Source organism: Chelon labrosus, assembly GCF_963514085.1.
Source record: "Chelon labrosus genome assembly, chromosome: 4".
Lineage (NCBI taxonomy): Eukaryota > Metazoa > Chordata > Actinopteri > Mugiliformes > Mugilidae > Chelon > Chelon labrosus.
Genome location: NC_140340.1, coordinates 9,724,240 through 9,744,671, shown reverse-complemented (window position 1 = coordinate 9,744,671; position 20,432 = coordinate 9,724,240). Strand labels below are relative to the sequence as shown.

Genomic DNA, 20,432 nt, shown 5'->3' with positions numbered 1-20,432 from the left:
AGGGTTAAAGGCTGGAGACATGTGTCTGCGTTACTGGGGGATTAATAAGGCAGAGTGGGGGGTCTGGTATGGACACAATGATCTCTTGTCGGTAACTATGACGATACAAACACCACATAGAGCACTGAACCCCCTCATGTTTGATGCAGTTACTTCCCCAGTCAGTGCTCCAGTACTGTTATATATTGATTAAAAAGTTTAATGTGGATACGTTAGTTTCTGCTGCTTATTCTAGTATCAAAGACTCGTGAAGACAGGCGGTTATTTTAATTTAAGATGGACGTGGGTGAACAGAATCAGCTGTAACATCTTTCCCCTCGTTAGAGACAGCACAGGCTACGTTGCTGTACTAGTACACCAAGATAAAATCACATTTTTCTTCACTTTAAAGTATTTTTGGGGCACAGTAATATTGTCTTTCATTTTTCTTAGACTCAGACTTAGACCGACTTTATTTGTCATTTAGATTTCCATCTAAATGAAATTTCGGTGCAATGGCTCAGAGTACAGCAGGAATAGTGAACAGCAACGGTATATACAATTTACAGGAACGGTATATACAAAATAGAATAAATATACGTATAAAAAACTTAAAAATGTAGATAAATATTATTGCACATTTTAATTGCAGGGTAATGGGAGTGGGTGGGTGAAGAGAGGGGTACTATTTATAATGCGTTAAGCAGTCTTATGGCATACGGGATGAAACTGTTTTTGAACCTGGCTGTTCTGCTCTGTAGGCTGCGAAACCTCCTCCCAGAGGCCAGCAGCGAGAACAGTTCATGTTGGGGGTTGTTGAGGGGTCTGAGGTGATGTTTTGGGCCCTTGTCAGACAGCGTTTCTTTGCAATGTCCTGTATGGGAGGAAGTGAAGTCCCGATGATTTTCTCCGCTGTCCTGTTCTGTCCCACAGTTTCACACAAGCAGATATGTTACCTATTGATCTCAGCTCAAACCAAATCCAAACCAATCACCGTGAAGACCAACAATCACACCACATTAACCAAGACTAACAAGGTCCTGTTTATAATTAGTCGGACTATTTCTGTTTAATGAAACAACACTACTTTACGCTATAAGGCAGGTAATAATGTACATTATTAAACCAGTGTTTCCTAAACCTTTTAGCTTATAAAATACTATTTGACTTTGTGTTGTAATATCTCTCCAATAAAGAGACATTCTCTATGAAAAGAAAAAAATGCACATTATATCAACTTGTTTTTTATTCTTTCTTCAAACATTAATTGTCTCGCCACCCCGCAGAGTTGTCTTTAAAGTTGATCAGACCACTTTTTTGAAGCCACTGGACTCAGCTTCATTTATTGTTTTAAACTTCCGCTTAATCAAAACTGTAAATCACAGAGTTAAAAAAAAAAACATATTAGTAGACAAAGATCATTAAACAATTATATGATCAAATGCAGCTCTATTAGGTTTGATGAAACAGTTTGAGTCATAGAAAAGTAGTGGCAGTTTGAGTTTAGGGGCAAAGTGATAAAGTATAGATTTTTTAAAAAATGTATTTTTACAATTCACTAGAAGTTTGACCATACATGGTGGAGATCTTGGCCTCCATCATAAAATATTCCCTCGTTGTTGTGCATCCGAGCAGCAGAGGTGTGTGGAGGGGTTTTGGAAAGCAAGCAGTGAGAGTGTAGTAACGGAGGCGGAGGTGGTGAAGGTGGTGGAGGGGTGTGCGCTTTAAAACCTGCTAATCCTGCTGTCCTCAATCTCTGCCTGCACCGGAGGAGGCGACGGGACGGACGGACACTCTCTGGCTCCTCTGAGACCAAACTTTGTCGGCTCATACTGCGACAAATAACCAACTCAGAGGCTTTTAGACTCTTCTTCTGTTTCACCGGAAAGCAAAAAGACCACCGCTCAGCTTTTTGAAGACGTTTCATTTTTACCGGGAGTTAATCCAATTTTCGTTCGGAGGATTTTGAGTATCCACGCCGCGATGAGCGCTGCGGAAAACTCAGACACGGACTCCAACAAGCTGGAGTCTGTGATACAGGTGAGGCACCCCGGGCCTTCCTTCATCTCATTTTATTCGGCGTGTGACAAAATAAAGCTGCTTCATCCACAGCATGCGTGTGCTTGTCTGCGTTTTGAGGACAGTGATGCGTATTTACGCAGCAGTTGTGGCTCCACCTGGCACCTTTAAAGCACACCATCGTCTTTATTGTGTTTATTATGTGTTGTTGTGGTTGCCTGCTCAATAGTGTCATATGCCCATGGTTGTTTCTGTCTCTAAATGTGTCAAACTGAGAGTGTCTGCGTCCTCTCCACCAGAGGCTGGAGGAGAGCGTGTTGTCTGAGGAGAAGAGGCTGACAGTCCAGGGCCCTTCACCTGACGCCCCCCCTACATGTATACCAGCAAGAGTACGAGAGATTGTCACCAAGAACCTCAACGATAGCCGTAAGTTTCCTGCTCTCTGTTATATAAATATAAAAAAAAATAATGTCCCCTTTTCTTTGCCTGACCCGTCCCCTCATGTCCTGTGTGAGCAGCGGGAGCCATGTCGTCGGTCATGTCGATCCAGGAGGAGAACCGAGTGCTGCAGGGCGAGCTGGCGAGGCTGGAGGACCTGTTGGCACACAGCAGAGCGGACCGGGACGAGCTCGCCATCAAGTACGGGGCGATTAGCGAGAGGGTGAGTCAAGTCTCCAGGACATCATGAGCAACAACTGACTGGGACAGATGGGTAGAGGTGCACTAAGGAGGTCTAGTATTGTATAAAAAGCCTCTCCAGGTGCTCTGATTGTTGGGACCTAAATCGAATGCTATAGGCACTTTCCCCCTTTTTTTCCCCATTTCAGTGCTTTCTTGGTCTTTCATTGTCTGAGATTTCCTCGTCTCCCAGGTGATGGGGGCTGGAATGAACTGAAGTGGAATGTTGCCATGGCGTCTGTCACCCGGGGCGACTGTAAACAGGGGGCTTCAGTGGAGTGGAGAGAGATGTAGTGGCAGCGGTGGTGGTGGGTGGGCGGCATTGAACGTGGGCAGAACATTACTGAAGGAATCAGGCAGGCACGAATCCAGACGCTTTTTAAGGAAACTCTCATGAAGTTGCAGTGAAATCAATTCCTTTATTAAACTCTGATCAATGAAAACAAATCTGAAATATATGTTAAATATCAGACATACGGCATCATGTGTTTCTGGTTGTTTATCTTTATTCACTGCCGTCACAAACATGACTTTAAATTTTAACTATGAGACAAAAATTCCACATTTGTCATCGGATGAGACAAGACAATGTAGTGCAAAGAAAATCAACCCATTAATACGTAATTTACCGAGATGTTATTTGAACAAATGCTGTGTTTTTAAGATGTCAAGCCACTAACTACCATTGATTACAACTGTGGACACGATTCTTATTAAATTGCTTAAATTAGAATAAAAAAAGGTTAAGAATGATGAGCCTGAAAACACTGTAATCTCAAATCTTTCATCCATGATCTCTATGAACTACACTAATGTAGTTTTAGATGCATTTCGTGCTGCTTCTTTTTAGCTTTTATTGCTGATGTCCCAGCTAAATTGGAGGACAGAGAATGAAGAATGAAGTCAGACTCAAACCTGGGACGTTGCAGTTTATGGTCAATGCCTCTAACCCTCTGGTCGTCAAGGTGTTCTCTGAGTTATTTTTAAAATTTGCACGCACTGCTGTGTTGGAGCTGAGCGGACGATCGTATAAGTTCTGTAGGTGCAAACACTTTGTCCCTCAATTTGAATTATGTTCAAAGACCCTGATATTTACAAAGATAAATTTGTGAGTTAGATTTCTAGGTCTTGAAGTAAATAGGAACTTAGTTGGGATATGTTTAATATATCAGGTAGGTAATGTAAGAAATGTCCAAGCGTAAAACAAAGGCTCCAGAGCAGCTACTAACTGAACCTGCTGTGAGATTGTTTTGTCAAATTCGGTCTCCAGAGTCAGGAAGATACTTTTACACTAGACTGATTTTCGTCCACAGTCACAGCGTGGCAGTGCCGTGCAGATCTCCGACCATCTGTGAAATATGTTTGTGTGAAATTAAGCGTCACCCCCCCGCCTCTCACCTCTAATTAAACACCACAGCTGGAGCAGGCCCTGCGTTTTGAAACCGGAGACGTGGACATCGACTCGCCGGAGTCCCGCAGCCTGGCTCAGCAGAACGTGGATCTGCGCAGGCGGCTGGACGAGGAGCAGGCGGCCTACAAGCGGAAGCTCACCGCGTACCAGGAGGGGCAGCAGAGGCAGGCGCAGCTCGTGCAGAAGTTGCAGGCCAAGGTAGGACGGATTAATTGCGCCGTCGGCCGAGGTGGAGCCGGCGAGGTGTGACTGATTTTCCTTGCTGCCTCAGGTGCTCCAGTACAAGAAGAGGTGTGGGGATCTGGAGCAGATGCTGCAGGATAAGTCATCAGAGCTGGAGAAACAAAAGGTGAGGGGTTATTTTTAAGATTAGCATGCACGTTTCTATCCGCACCACCGTGTTCACAGACACTACTTTAATATGAAACCATCCCTTTTAGAGTGAAACATCGAATGGTCGACATCAAGATGAAGGAAGCAACCTGGAGGACGCTTTAATCCGACTGGAGGAAGAACAACAGAGGTGACACAACATTAGACCAGCGACGTCTGATCACATTCTTCTTCATGGTGCCTTCGTCCTCCACAATGCAACTTGACCACCAGCAGTTTGGTTGGAGATTTGTGGTCGGTGAAGCTAATTTAGCTATGAACTGCTAGCCTCTAGCAGATACGAGGAGTGAAGGACGGATCAGCTTGTTAGTTTCATTATTTCTAATGAAACAGCATCATCAGATTGCTTTTCATTTTCAGACATTGCTTGCTTGGAACAGTTCATTCATTGACAAAGCTTCCTCAAGAGCCAAGAAGGGGTTTTTCCACCATTTTTTCCTTACAAGAAATTTATAACTTCACTTAACAAGAGGCAGAAAGAGGATTAGCCATGGTCGACAATGAATTGGCCAAGAAACATCGTCTTTTAATGACATGTGCACAGGGTTATTTCTGAGAGTTTCCTGTCATATTCCAGACTTAAGCTAAAGATCAGACTGTCTGTACAGATGATTTAATTCTTCCAAGGGTTGGCTGCAGCCATTTCTGTGCAAACTACTTACTATCCAAAGTATTTTAAAAGGTACATCTGGGAACATGCTCAGATATAATGTGACAAACCTCCACTCCAGAAATATACAACGAGACGAAAATGATCAGCAATTCTTTTGCCTCCATTATCCACCCATTCTGCATGAGCCTCTTTGAACAAATTTCATTTTAGCAGTCGCTAAATATTTCATGATGTTCTTCCAACAGAACTTTCTTCATCACGTAGTATATCAGATATCATATCAGTCATATCAGGCCTGATTCCTCCTCCCGTTTCTGTTTGATTTATGTAAAATTAGTGGAGTCTCTCTTTCTTTCTGAGCTGCGTAATTTCAAAGGTGCAGCCGAACCACGTCATTTATTTTTCCCGCTGCGTGTTTTTTCCTGTTTTGTTTTCCAGGAGCAGCAGTTTGTCTGCGGTGAACGCGATGCTGAGGGAGCAGTTGGAGCAGGCCGGTTTGGCCAACGAGGCTCTCAGCCAGGACCTCCGCAGGCTCACCGCCGATTGGACAAAGGCCAGAGAGGAGCTGGAACAAAAGGAGTCAGACTGGAGGAGAGAAGAGGAGGTGAGAGAGGGATGCTTGCCCCAAACTGTAAACCAGTTTAAATTGAAAAAAAAAGAATTAAATTAAAGAAAGTTTTCTTCAGTCTTTCCACAGCTACTTCAGCAGCGAGCACAGCCGACTGCTGATGCTGTGGCGACAGGTGGTCGGGTTCAGGAGGAACGTGTGTGAGATGAAGAGCGCCACTGAAAGGTGAACATAACAACATCCAGATTGTTTCATTTAAAAAATCTTGTGATTCCCATTTTAATTTTTGGATTGCTTGGATTTTTCCCTCTCCACTCCCTTCAATCTCAGGGACCTGTCAGATATGCGTAACGAGCTGGCCCGGATGTCCCACTCTGCTCAGGTGTCCTGTGCTGGTCTCTCTGCGGCGCTGCACAGTCGGGAGGGAGGGGCGACTCTGGCTCTGGAGCGGGAGAAGGCCCTGAGGGTCCAGCTGGAGCAGCAGCTGAGAGATCGAGTCACTGAGATGATGAACCTTCAGACCAGAACCGATGCAGAGAGAAGTGAGCTCAACGTCAGGTCAGTGACTGCGCTGAGCTCCAGATTTACCACCTGGCTGCCTAATTAAAACGTTTCTCAATTAGCTTTTTATAGGTGATTTGGCATTTACACAGCAGCTTAAACACTTTTGGATGAGTCCACAACTTCAGCAGTAAAGGGTGTAAAACTTCTAACAGGCCTCTTCTACATAGCAGTGGATGCCACGGCTCATTAGCTTTTCAGTGTGTAGACCTTTTTTTTGATTGGTTAGCGAACAAATTTTAATGAGGACATCATTAAAATAAAGGTGGGGCGGTGAAAAGTTGCAGGTTTTCCCCCTTCATAGCTTTATTAGACAACAGTTTCCTCAAAAAATGTTTTTCAGGTTGTCGGATTCAGCGCGAGAGACGGACAGACTCAAGGGCCAAATAGAAGAGAGAGACAGAGAAATTTTGACGCTGACGAGGAGACTTGAGGTGAGAGTCATGGAGGTTGTTATGGTTTATTATCGGTCAGTTTCATTAGTCTAACTGATGTGTAAGCGCTTCAATTCTCTGGTTTTCCTTCAGGAGCAGAGCGGCAGCGGCGAGAGCGACGCGCAGATGATGAGAACTCACACCGAGACGCTGTTGGACACGCTGCGGGACATCGCTCAGGTAAACGGCACAAACAGTTTTCAATCAGCCGACTCCTCCCAGGGGACTGAGTGCCTCATTTAAATTTCCATTTCACAGACACTTTTGTCAGACGGGGAGTCGTCTTCAGAAGCGGATCAGGACAACGCCGGGGCGCCGCTGCTGGCGTTGATCCGTGACCCGTCTCCTCGGAGGCCGTCCTCCCCCACTAGACCCTCCTCGCTGTCTCCTCTCCCGGAGGCAGCGCTGTCCGCTCTCCGCTCCGCAGTCACGAGCAAGACACTGCAGCTGCAGGTGACACGTCTGTTTATAAACCCTCACAGACGCACAGTGCTCATGAAGGACGCTGTCGCTTTGTCTTCTTTCATAGTCAAGTTAATTATATTCAGGAAAAAAAACACTTGTGTCTGGAATTTTTTTTATGGAAATATTCAAATATGTTGGGCTATTTAATTCCAGTCTGGATTTAAACTAGAAGCCGACGATGTTGCTGTTCATGGTTGGCATCTTATTTTTATTTTTACCTAAACGGAAAATTAAAAATCTCCTTTTTCCACAGTTAGTAAAGCAACAATGAGTAGGAATGTAATTTGCATATAAGTCATATGAAATAGTTAATGATGAAGCAATTATAAAATTACTAAAATTACTAGGAACAAATTCCCTAGATAAAATAAGGCCAGTCTAAAGCAGACGTAGGTCCTAGATGATGAACATAATCATCTCTTGTGTTCGCAGGATGTTCGGGGTCGCCTTCTCTCTGCCCAGTCCTCGGCACAGCAGTTAAGAAAGCAGCTTTCGGAGTCAGACGTGGCTAAAAGAGACTCCGAACAGCGATGCCAAGCGCTTCAGCGAGAGAGGGACGCCGCTCAGAGAGAGAGGGAGACGGCGCAGAGAGAAAAGGACCGTCTGAAGCAGGAGAGAGACGCGCTGGCCAGGTTCGCAGATGCTTACATCGTCTATTACAATCTGCTCTTAATCTCTGAAGATCCCGCAGTGCGTTCAGCCAGTGTGTTCTCCCACATAATCAATGCGCAGCGAGAAAGTGAACCTGGAGAAGGCGGTTCAGGCGACGCAGAGCGGCAACCAGATCCTGCAGATGGACTGCGAGAAGCTTCAGCTGAGCTTGGCGTCCGCGCAGCGGGAGAGGGATCACGGGAGGGAAGAGAAGGAGGCCGCCATTCAGGAGAGAGACCGAGCGAAGGCAGAGACTCAGAGGATGTAAGCAGGCTCACTGATAGTGATTAGGTGAAAGTGATGTGGACACTAATCCACAAAGTCTGGGTCAGTCGACACAAAGTGCACACGGTCACTGGAAGCTGTTCAAAAGATCTGTATAGGCTTCCCGTTCATGAAGAGCTCCCTCATTTGTCTCTCTTTACGATGCCAGCTGTGTGAGCTCCTCAACCAATGATGAGCTCACTGCAGTGAGGCTGCTCTGACGCCCTTACACCATGTCTGTCTTTACTTGTCTACACTCATCTGACCTCAAAATGTCAGAAAACAATATCGTACATTAACATTTATACAAAAAAAGCTACTTTTTGCAATAAACCTCCACACTTACTCATGATAGAAGTGAAAACTACAGCTGCAAACTGAACCGTTCATGTCCACTTCTCAGATAACACCATCCATATTTCCCTCCCTGACAATAAACTTCACACGCTAACAAACACACACACAGAGAGCCTGTGTCTCCGCTGATAAAAAAGCATGCTACATGTGTTGCATCGATACAGACAGAAGCAGTGGGATCAGAGCGAGAGCCGAGCCTCCGCTCAGCGTGGCGAGTTGTCGTCGGTGAGGGAGAATCACCAACAGGGGGAGGTTGAGAGGCAGCTCCTGGAGCGAGAGAAAGCCCAGCTGTCCGAAGCCCTGGCCAGGGTAAGAGAGAGCCGACTTGTTCTGCAGATTTCTGGCCTGTCGCGTTGTCCGTTTCCTTTGTGTGACCCCTGATTTTCCCTCCAGGCCGAGAGCAGCAACACGGAGCTGTCTCTACTGCTGAACAAGCTCCAGTCTGAGGATGCAGCTCTCAGAGACTCTCTGGCAAAGATGGGCAGCATGAACGAGGGCCTGACCCAGGACAAAGCTGACCTTAACACTTACATCCTCCAAGTAAGAAGATTTTAGGAGACAGTTAAATTTACATTGGTGCACTTAAAGTTTGCCAACACAGCTTCTTCTGGCTTCATCCAACTGCATCTCTATGACCTTTCTGCAGAATTGTGCGTGCTTTTCAAGTCTTTGTGTTTTTGCACTATTAATGGTGGACACTGTATGGCATTTGGAGGCGTATGAGGACTTGTATTTACAAACAAAGTCAAAGCACCGCTAAAAAAAACACCTTCAAACCTCCTCATACCCAGCTCAAGAAAGTTACACAAAAACAAAACAGGGCTGTCATTGGATTTACATTCAGTAGCTCACAGAAATGTGCGACGTCAACTTTGGCAGACCCATCTCAGTCCGTCTCAAACCCCTGACTTCCATTTGTCATGTAACATAACAAAACAAATAGTTGTAGAGTCAGCACTCAGCAGATTCACAGCATTTGTCTTCATGTAAGATGCCGTCACTCATATTAAAAAATGATCTGTGTCTCGAAGCTTGAGGAGGAGAAGGCCCTCCTGCTGGATCAGAAACGCGAGGCGGAGCAGGAGAAGTTGACCATCAGGGATGAGCTGGTGCGGTTGGAGCAGGACAGGCTGGAGCTGGAGTCCGCCCGCATCACGCTGCAGCAGTCACGGCAGGACGCCGAGCTAAGCCGGGTGGGGATGGAGGCCGAGCTCCAGAGTCTCAGGGCTGAGAGACTTAAGCTGCAGGAGAAAGTCAGCCAGGTACGTAACAGATTATACTACGTCATCATTTAAAGGTTAAGTCCAGCATAAGAGAAAAATTGGGAATGTGCTCAGAAATATACACCGCCATAACGTCATAAATATACATCAGCCATAACATTAAAACCACTGACAGGAGAAGTAAATAACATTGACCATCTTGTGACAATTCAGTGTTCAGCTGGGAAACTTTTGGACCTGGCATTCATTCATGTGGATGTTACTTAGACATGTAGCACCCACCTAGACCAGACCAGGCACCCCCACCCCATAGCAATGCCTTCATGGCGGCAGCCATCCCCAGCAGGATGCAGCCTGACACAGGCACACACATAAAAATGCTTTAGGAACAACTCAAAAAAACACGAAGAACAGCACAAGGTGTTGACCTGGCCTCCAAATTCACTAGATCCTAAACTGATCAAGTGTCTGTGGGATGATCCACAGAGGCCCCTCCCCTCAGCCCATAGGACCCAAAGGCCCCCACTAACAATATCCTTTTGCCAGACACCACAGGACAACCTCAGAAGGACCATGTCCATTCTCTGATGAGTCAGAATTATTTTAGAGGCACAAGGGAGACCTACACAATATTAGGAAGGTGGTCATAATGTTATGCCTGATCTGTGTATTTTATTGAGATCACACCAACTGGACATTGTTTTTGCTATAAAGGTGAAATCTCTGAGTCTTCTTTAGTGAACTAGTGGGTAAATGTTATATTGTGTTAATTGTTTTCTTCATTGACAGCTCTGTGGCGAGGTGACCTCTCTGGGTTCAGAGTTAAGTCTCGCCAGAGGAGAGGGCCAGAGGAACGAGGTGGCCTTAGAGGAGGCCGGCCGCAGTCGGGGAGAACTGGCCCGAGACAAAGCAGCTCTTGTGGTCCAGCTGACGGCGTCCGAGAGAGAAAACGCCATGCTGTCAGAGGAACTGACTGCTTTTAGGTGTGTGCGCTGTGCTAGTTTTAAGTCCGAGTGAATTGTTCATACGTTCTCCCGTGAGTTTTGCGCGGACGTAACTCGTGTCTGCTACCTGCAGATCAGAGCGGGAGTCCCTGGAAACGAGCCTGTTTGATGTGCAGCAGCAGCTTGTTCAGGTGGAGTCTCGCAGAGAGCAGCTCGAAACTGAAAACCAAAACCTGCGAGTCCGCTGTGAGACTGCTGCAGGTGAGAGACGAGGAGGCAGCTCGCAGAATGAAAATGCAAAAGCAGAAGATGCATCCAAACTGAAGCTGTTTGTTGTAATTGAAGATAGAGTCACATGACTGAATGAGAATCAAATGGTAGAGTTTTGTGTCTCTTTCATTTTTCGATTTCCAGCTGAACTGAAACGCGTACGCTCAGATGGGGAGAACGCGTTGGGCCAAGCTGAGAGGGAGAAACAGGCCCTGACTCAGACTCTAAAGGCTGCACAGCTGGAGACTCAGCAGGCTTTACGCAAGGCCATCTCTGAGCATCAGGAGGAGGTGGAGAGACTGGTCTCAGAGAAGGTGAGAGGGTTAACATCCTTACTTTCACTTGTTCTGTTGGTACCAGTGACTTTCTAATCAGTGTTTGTGCTCTCTGCTAATTTGTTTCTCAGGAGGTCGTACGGCACAGCTTGCTGATGGAGCACGAGGTCGCCCTGAGGAAACTCCGGCAGGAGATGGAGGATCACCTCCACAGAGCCAAGAGAGAAAGAGAGGAGCTGCAGGATGAACTGAGGAGTCTGCAGCACGACAGAGATCAGTGTCTGCTGCAGGCTGAGACCGAGAAACAACAGGTCGGATGTGTTCACGCTGCTGTGGAGTCATATAATAGTATCATGTGAACAATGTGTCATGTGTAACCAGATGTCTTCTCTCTTCCCAGGCCCTGTCTCTGAAGGAGGCAGAGAAGACGGTTCTGTCTGACAGGGTGTCCAGTCTGCAGGCTGAGCTGACTTCTGTAGCCCTGGAGGCCGAGCGGTTGTCCAGAGAAGCAGCTCATTACAAGGAGCAGGAACAGGTGATGGGAGATAACCTGGATATGAATTCATTTTCGGTGACTGTTGTTAAAGCACAAAAGCACAAAACTGACTTTTTTGTCTTTCTCTTCTCAGATCAGAGTTGGAGCCCTGAACAGCGAGCTGCTGGAGCTTCGCTCTCAGCTGGAAGATGCAGCCTCAGCTCACGAGAGGGAACTCCACAGTCTACGGGAGACTTGTTCTGATCTTCGGTCTCATGCTGAGGTTGCTCTCAAAGAGGTAGATGACAGTACGAGACACAAAATTCAAGAGCCTTAGGAGGGAAGTTAGCTGCACATTCTGTAGTAAAAAACATTTTCCGTATCTCTTGATAAAAAGACGAATAGAAACATGTGTCATGTTTTCCAGTTTTGAGATGTACTGCCAACAATCAAAGAGACAATAAAACACGTCTAACTGTTTTCCTCCAGCTAGAGCAGTGCAGATCTTCTCTCTCAGCTGCTGAGGAGAGTCGAGACCAGCTGAGGCGGGACGTGTTGGAGACCGAGCGTCGTCTGAACCAAACTCAGGACTTGGCAGAAAACTACAGAAGAGAGGGGACGGAGCTGCGTCGCAGCTTCTCCGACGTCAGCAAAGAAAGAGACACTCTTAACCAGTCAAACACTCAACTGAGAGAAGCTCTGCGAAGCGCAGAAACCGAGAGAATTGGGTAAATACCAGAATGAGAAAGGTGTAAGACGCTTGCGTACGTATGCTCACAGTAACATGTTTTCTCTGAATGTGTGTGTCGGGACTCTTAGTTTGAAACGACAGTGTGAAGAGAAGGAGCAGAGGCTGGCTGTGCTGGAGGAGAACTTCTCATCCACTCAGAAGGAGGTGACGGAGCTGCGTAGCTGCCTGAGAGAAGTGGAAAGGTCACGACTTGAGGCTCGGCGAGAACTGCAGGAGCTCCGCAGACAGGTCAGACATGGGGTCACGTCTCCTGCACACCTCTGTAACCTTTAAAACGGAAAGTCGCTTCAATACTCACACTTTGTTAGTTGGATATAAGTCATAATGGTAGTTTCAAGATGTTTTTTATTTTCTGGCGCCAGCTGAAGGTCCTGGAAGGAGAGAAGGAGCAGAAAGCGAGGGAGGTGGCTGAGCTGCAGACTCGCTTGTCTCTGGAGGAGCAGAGGGACGAGGAGAAAGGGAAGGAGGTTTTCACCCTTAAACAGAAGCTCGCCGAAGCTGAAACAGCCAGAGACTCCCTCAAGAAAGAGGTGAGGATGGAGCAGAGTGAGGAGATTTCAAGCTTCTTGTAAACTCGCTGTCTTCAGTGTGTCATTCTTAATTTTTCATTGCAGCTCTCCATGACTCAAAAACGTCTGCTGGACTCTGAGTCGGGCTGGCGGAGCTGCGAGAGAGAGTTGACCGCTCAGCTGCAGGAGGCTCGCGGCTGTGAGAAGAAGCTCCAGGATGAAGCTAAGAACCTGTCCCTGCGCGCCCAGGCGGCCCAGGACTCCTCTGCCCAGTCCAGCCTGCAGCTGAGCGAGGCGCAGGGCCGACTGGCCGCCACCGAGGCGGAGCTGTCGCGCTCCGAGGTCGGGAGGAAGGAGCTGGAGTTTCGTCTGAGCAGCCTCCAGTCGGCGCTGACGCGAACGCTGGGCATCGGAGCAAGCGGCAGAGGGAGCAGGGGGAGGAGCCCGGGAGGGAGCTCCACATCACCCGGCACCACGTCACGCCACTACAGTATCTCGCCTATGCGCTCCTCACTGTCGCCTCCTAAAGGTAAGAATGAAGCGTGCAGGGTTAATCTAATTATTGCATAGCATGTTACAGTACATAGAAAATTAATTGAGGACAGGACAGAAGCAGGACAGAGGGAAGTTGCAGTAAAAACCTTTGACAGAAAGACAAAAAAAATGCACTTTTAGGGAAATAAATCAATGATGGCTGATATGTTAAAGCATCACCAAGTAGGTTTTGTACTTGCATATATATTTTATACACTGTAGGTACTGGAATATTGGAATAAAATCAACATACAGTTACTATATCATTATAAAATTACATCTAAAGCACATACTGTATGTGGTGCTGAGTAGAAAGCACTCTATCTTAACTTTGCATGATGGGACACCTCCTCCCTAACTGCTTGCAACTCTTCACATTTATTTATTTATTTATTTTTACAGAATTTCCCGTTAGCACCCCTGACAACACTTTAGGCTCAAGCCCCGTGTCTCCTGATAGAGGGGATACGCCGCTTCCTCTTCCTCAGCCAGAGCTGGACCCCGACACCCTGCGCAGTGGCCTCAGAGACTTCCTCCAGGAGCTGCGCGAGGCACAGAGAGAGAGGGTGACCCAGCCGCACAGCGCACACTGTGAATGTTCATAGTAATTTGAGGATAATCTTTTAATGAGTGTTTTTTCAAATCCTTGTTTATTGCTGTTCCTGAAGGATGATGTGCGATGCCAGCTGGGGGCCCTGCAGCGGGAGCTGGAGGAGCTGAAGGGGGAGCGAGACTCAGCTCAGAGTCGTCTCACTCAGATGCAAAAAACCTTACATGAGTACCAAGAAGGTCAATATTCACAGTATATACAATCTGAGGGGACTGTGTAGGCGGGTTTCAACTTAAAAGCAGCGACTTTCGGGTCGCCGGGATAGCTCAGTGGGTAGAGCTGGCGACCCATGTGCCGAGGCTGAGTCCTTGCTGCAGCAGCCCAGGTTCGAGTCCGACCTGTGGCTCTTTGCTGCGTGTCATCCCCTCTCTCTCTGCCCCCCTTTCCTGTCTACCTTCAGCTATCCCTATCATAAAGGCAACAAAAGCCCCAAAAACATATTTAAAAAAAAAAAGCAGCGACTTTCAACTGAAAATAACGCGGGGCCGTGTCATTTTCACGTGTGATCGTAGGTAAACGTGGCCTGGATGAGCGCCTGACCACCACTCAGATGCTGCTCCAGCAGCAGGAGGAGGTGGTGAGGAGAGGAGACAGAGAGAGGAGAGCTCTCACCGACAGGGTGAGGGATTTAGAGCGAGCGCTGCAGGCCTCCGAGGCGGATAAGAAACACACGCAGGTACGCGCATGTTTGTGTTCTGCGTATTAACTCAGCAGTGGCCGCTAGACCGCCACGATCGCCATATGGTCGCACCCAACGGTAGAGCAATATCTACAAGTGTGAGCTGTCAGGGAATGTAATAACAACAGATGCCACACACACACACGGTGCTGCACCTCTTGTGGTGTCTTGTGCCAGGTCTCCATATGTCTGTTTTTAATGCCAGCAGCACCTTTCAAAAATAATTCGCCTTCTGTACTCCAGGAGGAGCAGAGACACAAAGTGAATCAACATAAAGCACAGATAGACAAATCGTTATATGCTGCATGTGTGTGTAGGAATGTATTTTATTGGCTTTAGACACTTGTAATACAAAAAGTGATTAATGACGAGAAGTAAAGTTGGAGCTTGGATGCAGCTGTGGATCATCAGCGCTTTTCCCGATCATGCTTCTATAATCTGTCAAACTCACGTCTTCATCACATAAACAGTGTATTCTTCGTGTAACATGACCTCTGTCCGACCTCCATCTCGGCAGGATCAGTTGAATAAGCAGCGTGCCGCTGAGCTGCGCCTGGAAGCGGAGAGGAGGCGCCTGCGGGAGGCTCTCGATGCCGCTGAAGCCCGAGCCACCAGGGTGGAGCTGGGGAGGCGCAGTCTGGAGGGGGAGCTGCAGAGACTCAAATTGAGCCTGGGAGACCGGGAGGCTGAGAGCCAGGCCTCCCAGGAGCGCCATGACTCTCTGCTCAAACAGGTACGGCAGGGTGATACATACTCGTTTAGGTAATGCTGATCTGATTATCCCTAACTATGTGGATCAGCTTTAGAAGTAAACATCAGTTAAACTTTATGCACCGAAGAGTTACCCTGGAAAAAATATCTTTAATAACAGAATAATTTATAGAACATATAAGGAAAGATTTGCAAAGTACAAGACATGTAATTCTTGCAGAATGCTTACGCAGGAATGTTTTTAAGCTAAATGCTAACATCAGCATGCTAACATGGACACGGTGACACTTAAAATGCTAAAGTTTAGCAGGTAAAGTGTTAATTACCAGGTTTTAGCTTTGTTTTAACATTTGCAAATTAGCACTGAATGGAATGTGTGGCTGAGACTGATGTGTGAGTTTATATTTAAAGTACTGAGCAAATTAGTTCGATTTTGTAGAACTACATTTGACAAAAAACTGTGAAAACAGCTTCCAAACTTCCGACTCATCACCTCCTAAAGTTGTAGTGGTTGGTTGATCGTTTTCTACTGACTGCAGGTGGCAGAAGGAGAAGCCCGAGTGTCTCTGCTGCAGAGGGAGGTGGAGAGGCTGAACCAGGCTCTGCTCAGAGCTCAGGAAGGAGAATCTGTTCTCAAAGACAAGACCACCTCTCTCAACCAGACCCTCCAGGAGGCGTCAGCTGCTCAGTGCAGCACACAGGGTCGCCTGGCTGCTCTGCAGAAGACGCTAAGTTTGACCGAGCAGGACAAAAAACTTCTGCAGGTGAGTGGGTCTTCAACAATGTGGGGGGGGGGGTGAAATGTGGATGAACAGTGAACGGTGATGCAGTGTTTATTCTGTGGCATTAAGGAACGGGTGGATGAAGCCAGGGCATCGTCAGCTGAGGTAAAGAGAAACGTGGCCGCCCTCACTGAGCGCGTGCAGAGCCTGCAGAGTGAGCTGAACCACAGTGAGCTGCAGAGGGAAGAACTGGAGGCTGAGCTCAACAACACTCGAGAGGTTAGAGAGAGATAACTGCAAAACACTGAGGGGTCTAGTGGGATTTAAAAGTATCCATGAGCTGAAATAGGATACAGTATTCATAATTATGTTTTAATTAGTGTATATTCACCTGTGACTATGAATCGTTTTCAAATAGAGAGCACGTCCAATGTCCAATGTAGGGTCATCAACATGCTAGAGAAGTATTGAGTCGGTTACACTCTGCAGGAACAAATTACATGCTGCTAAAACGTACACACTGGACCTTTAACCTTTAACCCCTGCAGCCTGCTGTTGTAGCAGAAAACAGAAAAACAGAAAATCCTGCTCAACAAGATGAATAAAATATCCCCATCGATTTCTATCTTCCGCCGCCAGGCTCTGCGTCAGCGTTCGGCCAGTCTCGTGGAGGCGCAGCGCAGCGCCCAGACCGCTCAGACGGAGCGGGCCGCAGTGGAGGAGCGACTGCGTGGGCTGCAAAGAGCGGTCGCCATGCTGGAGACGGAGAAGAAGGACGCGGAGAGACAGGCCCTGAGGCTGGAGAAAGACAAGAACGCACTGAGAAATACACTGGATAAGGTCAGCTCTTCAAACTGAGCACAACTAATGTGAAAAACCTGTTAAGTGTTCGTCGTGTTGAAACATCTACAGTAGCTGGTTCAAACTGGGGTTCATGGATTATTTGTCAAGTGATGGATGCAGGAAAAAAACCACATTAGCTCAAGGTGTTTTTTTCATGCATGGTGTCTTATTTTCAATCCTATCTTATATCTCATTACGTGTTTATGAATAAATCCTCCATTAAGGTTGAACGTCAGAAGCTGAAGTCCGAGGAAGGCAGCATGCGTCTGTCTGCGGAGAGGAGCCGCCTGGATCGCTCCCTGAACACAACGGAGCAGGAGCTGCAGGAAGCACAGCAGCAGATACTGATGCTGCAGGTGGGGAGCGGCCGCCCGTTCTGCGCCGCACTCGCAGATTCATCGTAAATCACATCGGCCCGGATCACAGCAGCATATGTGGAAAAGACTGGCCTTCAAATTAACTCCATACTTTCGGTCTTTTTATGCTTTAGTGGTTTATAAATTCTCAGACCGGTTTTCTGTTAAAAGACTTAAAGTATTTGCTGAGTAATGAGGGATTTTTGTTTAGATGCACAAGTAGTTTTGTAAGAGAAACTTTTCTCTGTTGAGTGTAAAAAGAAATTGGCTGCAATTATACTTTGCAAAGTCTATTAAGTGACATCTGAGGAGCCTGTTACTTATAGATAAGATTACTTACAGACTTGTAGATAACATCACGAACCAAAGGGTCAGAGCAGAGCGTTTAGATCTGGGTCATGACTACGTTTTTCTGTTTACCACACACAGGCTGTAAAGAAGCGGATAAACGAGTGGGTCTCGGGGGAATTCGGACACACTCATTATAGTTGTTAATTTCAGGCTGGTTTAACTTCTCAGACCATTTCTCCTTATTTAGTCAAACGTTTCCCAGGCCCACAGCCCCCTCCAACATTTGCTGCAGGGTTTTTGGGAACCAAAATGATTTGGCAAAAACACCCAAAATGCATAAACTGTGCAGATTGTGGTTGCATTTTTCTTAGTATGACATTCATTTGTGAGGTAGGGAGTCAATAGTGCAAAAGAAAAATTTGCACTTAACTTGCGCTTAAAATGATTTGAAACCCATCAACCTTTGGTCAAAGGAGGCTGTTAATTTTACTATAGAAACATTACATTTATGGCATTTTTTCATTCATTTGATACTATTATTAGTCACACCGATCAGGCACAATATTATGACCACCTTCCTAATATTGTGTAGGTCTCCCTTGTGCCTCCAAAACAGTTGCGACTCATCAGAGAATGGACATGGGCCTTCTGAGGGTGTCCTGTGGTGTCTGGTAACAAAATGTTGTTAGTGGGGGGGCCTTTGGGTCATATTAAAGCCTCATTATCAAGGTCCATCTCACTTCAGTTATTTAGAAATACATGTTTTCATACTGTCTTTATTTTACTGCAACTCCTCCAGAGGTGTCTCCCAGAATAAAACACTCGACTGAACTCTCACCGTCATTTATATTTCTTCTCTCTGAGCTGCTGCCCTTGCGTTTTTGTTATCCGCCCCTCGTTCACGTCTGTGTGTGTGTATGCGTTTCAGACTCAGCTGGTTGAGATGGAGCAGTCGACCGGCCTGTGCGAGAGTTTGGTGAGGCAGCGCGACGAGGCCGTGCGGGAGGCGGAGAGACTGAGGATCAGCTTCAAGGACGTAGAGCGAACGCTGGGCACCAGAGAGCGAGCTCACCGACACAGAGTCAAAGGGCTGGAGGAGCAGGTGGGCACGTCGCGCTGCATGTTGCTCGTACACCAGATCCTTATCTGGGTTAGGAGAAACTGATAGTGAATGATGAGACACTACGTTTATACATTATGTGTCGACATAACTACATGAATTGTAACAGTGAATATGATGTTTCATCACTCGTCCAAGTGGCTTCTTCAGTTTATGGTGTAGAGTTTAGGTTTTTATTAGGGACATCTACACTGATCAGCCACAACGTTAAAACCACTGACAGGAGAAGTAAACAACATTGATCATCTTGTGACAATTCAATGTTCTGCTGGGAAACTTTTGGACCTGGCATTCATTAATGTGGATGTTGCTTAGACATGTACCACCCACCTAGACCAGACCAGGCACCCCCACCCCATGGCAATGACACTCCTTGATGAGAGCAGCCATCCCCAGCAGGATGCAGCCTGACACAGACACAAAAACGCTTTAGGAACAACTAAAAAAAAAACATGAAGAACAGCACAAGGTGTTGACCTGGCCTCCAAATTCAGTAGATCCCAAACTGATCAAGTATCTGTGGGATGATCCACAGAGGCCCCTCTCCTCAACCCATAGGACCGAAAGACCCCCACTAACAACATCCTGTTGCCAGACACCACAGGACACCCTCAGAAGGCCCATGTCCATTCTCTGATGAGTCACAACAGTTTTGGAGGCACAAGGGAGACCTACACAATATTAGGAAGGTAGTCATAATGTTATACCTGATTGGTTTACACCTGAAACTCAGATGACTACAGTCTGTTAACAACCACATAGGGAGTTCAGTTCCCTTTGTTTTAACAGTGAATAGGAGGAATAAGATTACTACGATGAAGTGATGACAACAGTACAAAGCCAAACTAAGAAAATGCCAAGTATCGTCAAGCCTTTTTTTTATATAAAGATTTTAATCATGTGTTCAGCGTGTTATTGATCTGAAGTTTAAATGAAGGTTTGTCATCTACTGTCACTACTGCAGGTATCCACTCTGAAGGAGCAGCTGCAGCAGGAGATTAAACGGCGTCAGCCTTCCCTTCCATCCTCCGTCCTGTCTGCAGGGAACTGAGTAACACCACCTCGTCGTCCAGGGAAACTTCACTCATCGTGAAAGTCTCATAACAACTGTGTTCATACTCTAACTGTACTGTTTAAAAATGTTGTCCAGGTGATTTATTGATATTGTGAACAGCGAAGAACACTAAACCGCAGCATACAGTAAATGACAGGCGAGAGAGAGCGGTGGGACACGACTGGGCAGCTGTGCTGGAAAACACCAGCAGACCGCTGATTACTGGCAGCCGTCTACACTAGAGCCTTGCTCAACATCTCCCCGAAACTTCCTGCTCCTATTCAAGATGAAACCCAAGTCACCGCAGGATTCTCCTCCAGACAGTCTGGATGTAGAGCTGGAAGGAAAATCTGGCAGTTCAGCAGCCTGGCAGCGATCCCTCTGCATTTATATTAACAGTTGAGGACAGACAAAGAATGAAGGAAGGTCTTCGGACTGTGCGCGAGAGCCAGGAAACAAACACACTGAGCATAATGGAGTATCTGCACTGTATATTCTCTTAGAGACATTTGACTTGATTGTGTGACATATAAACACTATTTTATAACTGAGAAAAGCTTTGGATGTGGTCAACCTACACTGTGTGTTTTTATTAGCTAATATTAAGAGGTGTAAATAATGAAGAATAGCAGCAGTTTAATCTGTGTGGACAGGACACATGGAAGCCACATG

At 46.6% G+C, this 20,432-nt stretch overlaps 1 protein-coding gene across 1 annotated transcript; it reads left to right on the top strand.

Moving 5' to 3' along the window:
* Positions 1-1,962: 1,962 nt before the first annotated feature.
* On the top strand, positions 1,963-20,410 carry crocc (ciliary rootlet coiled-coil, rootletin; the record flags this gene model as incomplete). Its single annotated transcript, XM_084543441.1, has 37 exons — positions 1,963-2,019; positions 2,298-2,424; positions 2,517-2,659; positions 4,094-4,285; positions 4,359-4,436; positions 4,528-4,610; positions 5,532-5,697; positions 5,780-5,886; positions 5,992-6,219; positions 6,566-6,656; positions 6,750-6,836; positions 6,915-7,109; positions 7,554-7,753; positions 7,854-8,036; positions 8,558-8,702; positions 8,787-8,933; positions 9,425-9,655; positions 10,406-10,599; positions 10,694-10,821; positions 10,975-11,144; positions 11,237-11,416; positions 11,506-11,640; positions 11,735-11,878; positions 12,070-12,308; positions 12,400-12,559; positions 12,694-12,861; positions 12,946-13,369; positions 13,777-13,940; positions 14,043-14,163; positions 14,497-14,660; positions 15,181-15,396; positions 15,914-16,138; positions 16,226-16,375; positions 16,736-16,936; positions 17,164-17,295; positions 18,515-18,688; positions 19,671-20,410. The coding sequence occupies 37 exons, from the start codon at positions 1,963-1,965 to the stop codon at positions 19,755-19,757; spliced, it is 6,036 nt and encodes a 2,011-aa protein (XP_084399567.1). The 3' UTR covers positions 19,758-20,410.
* Positions 20,411-20,432: the final 22 nt, after the last annotated feature.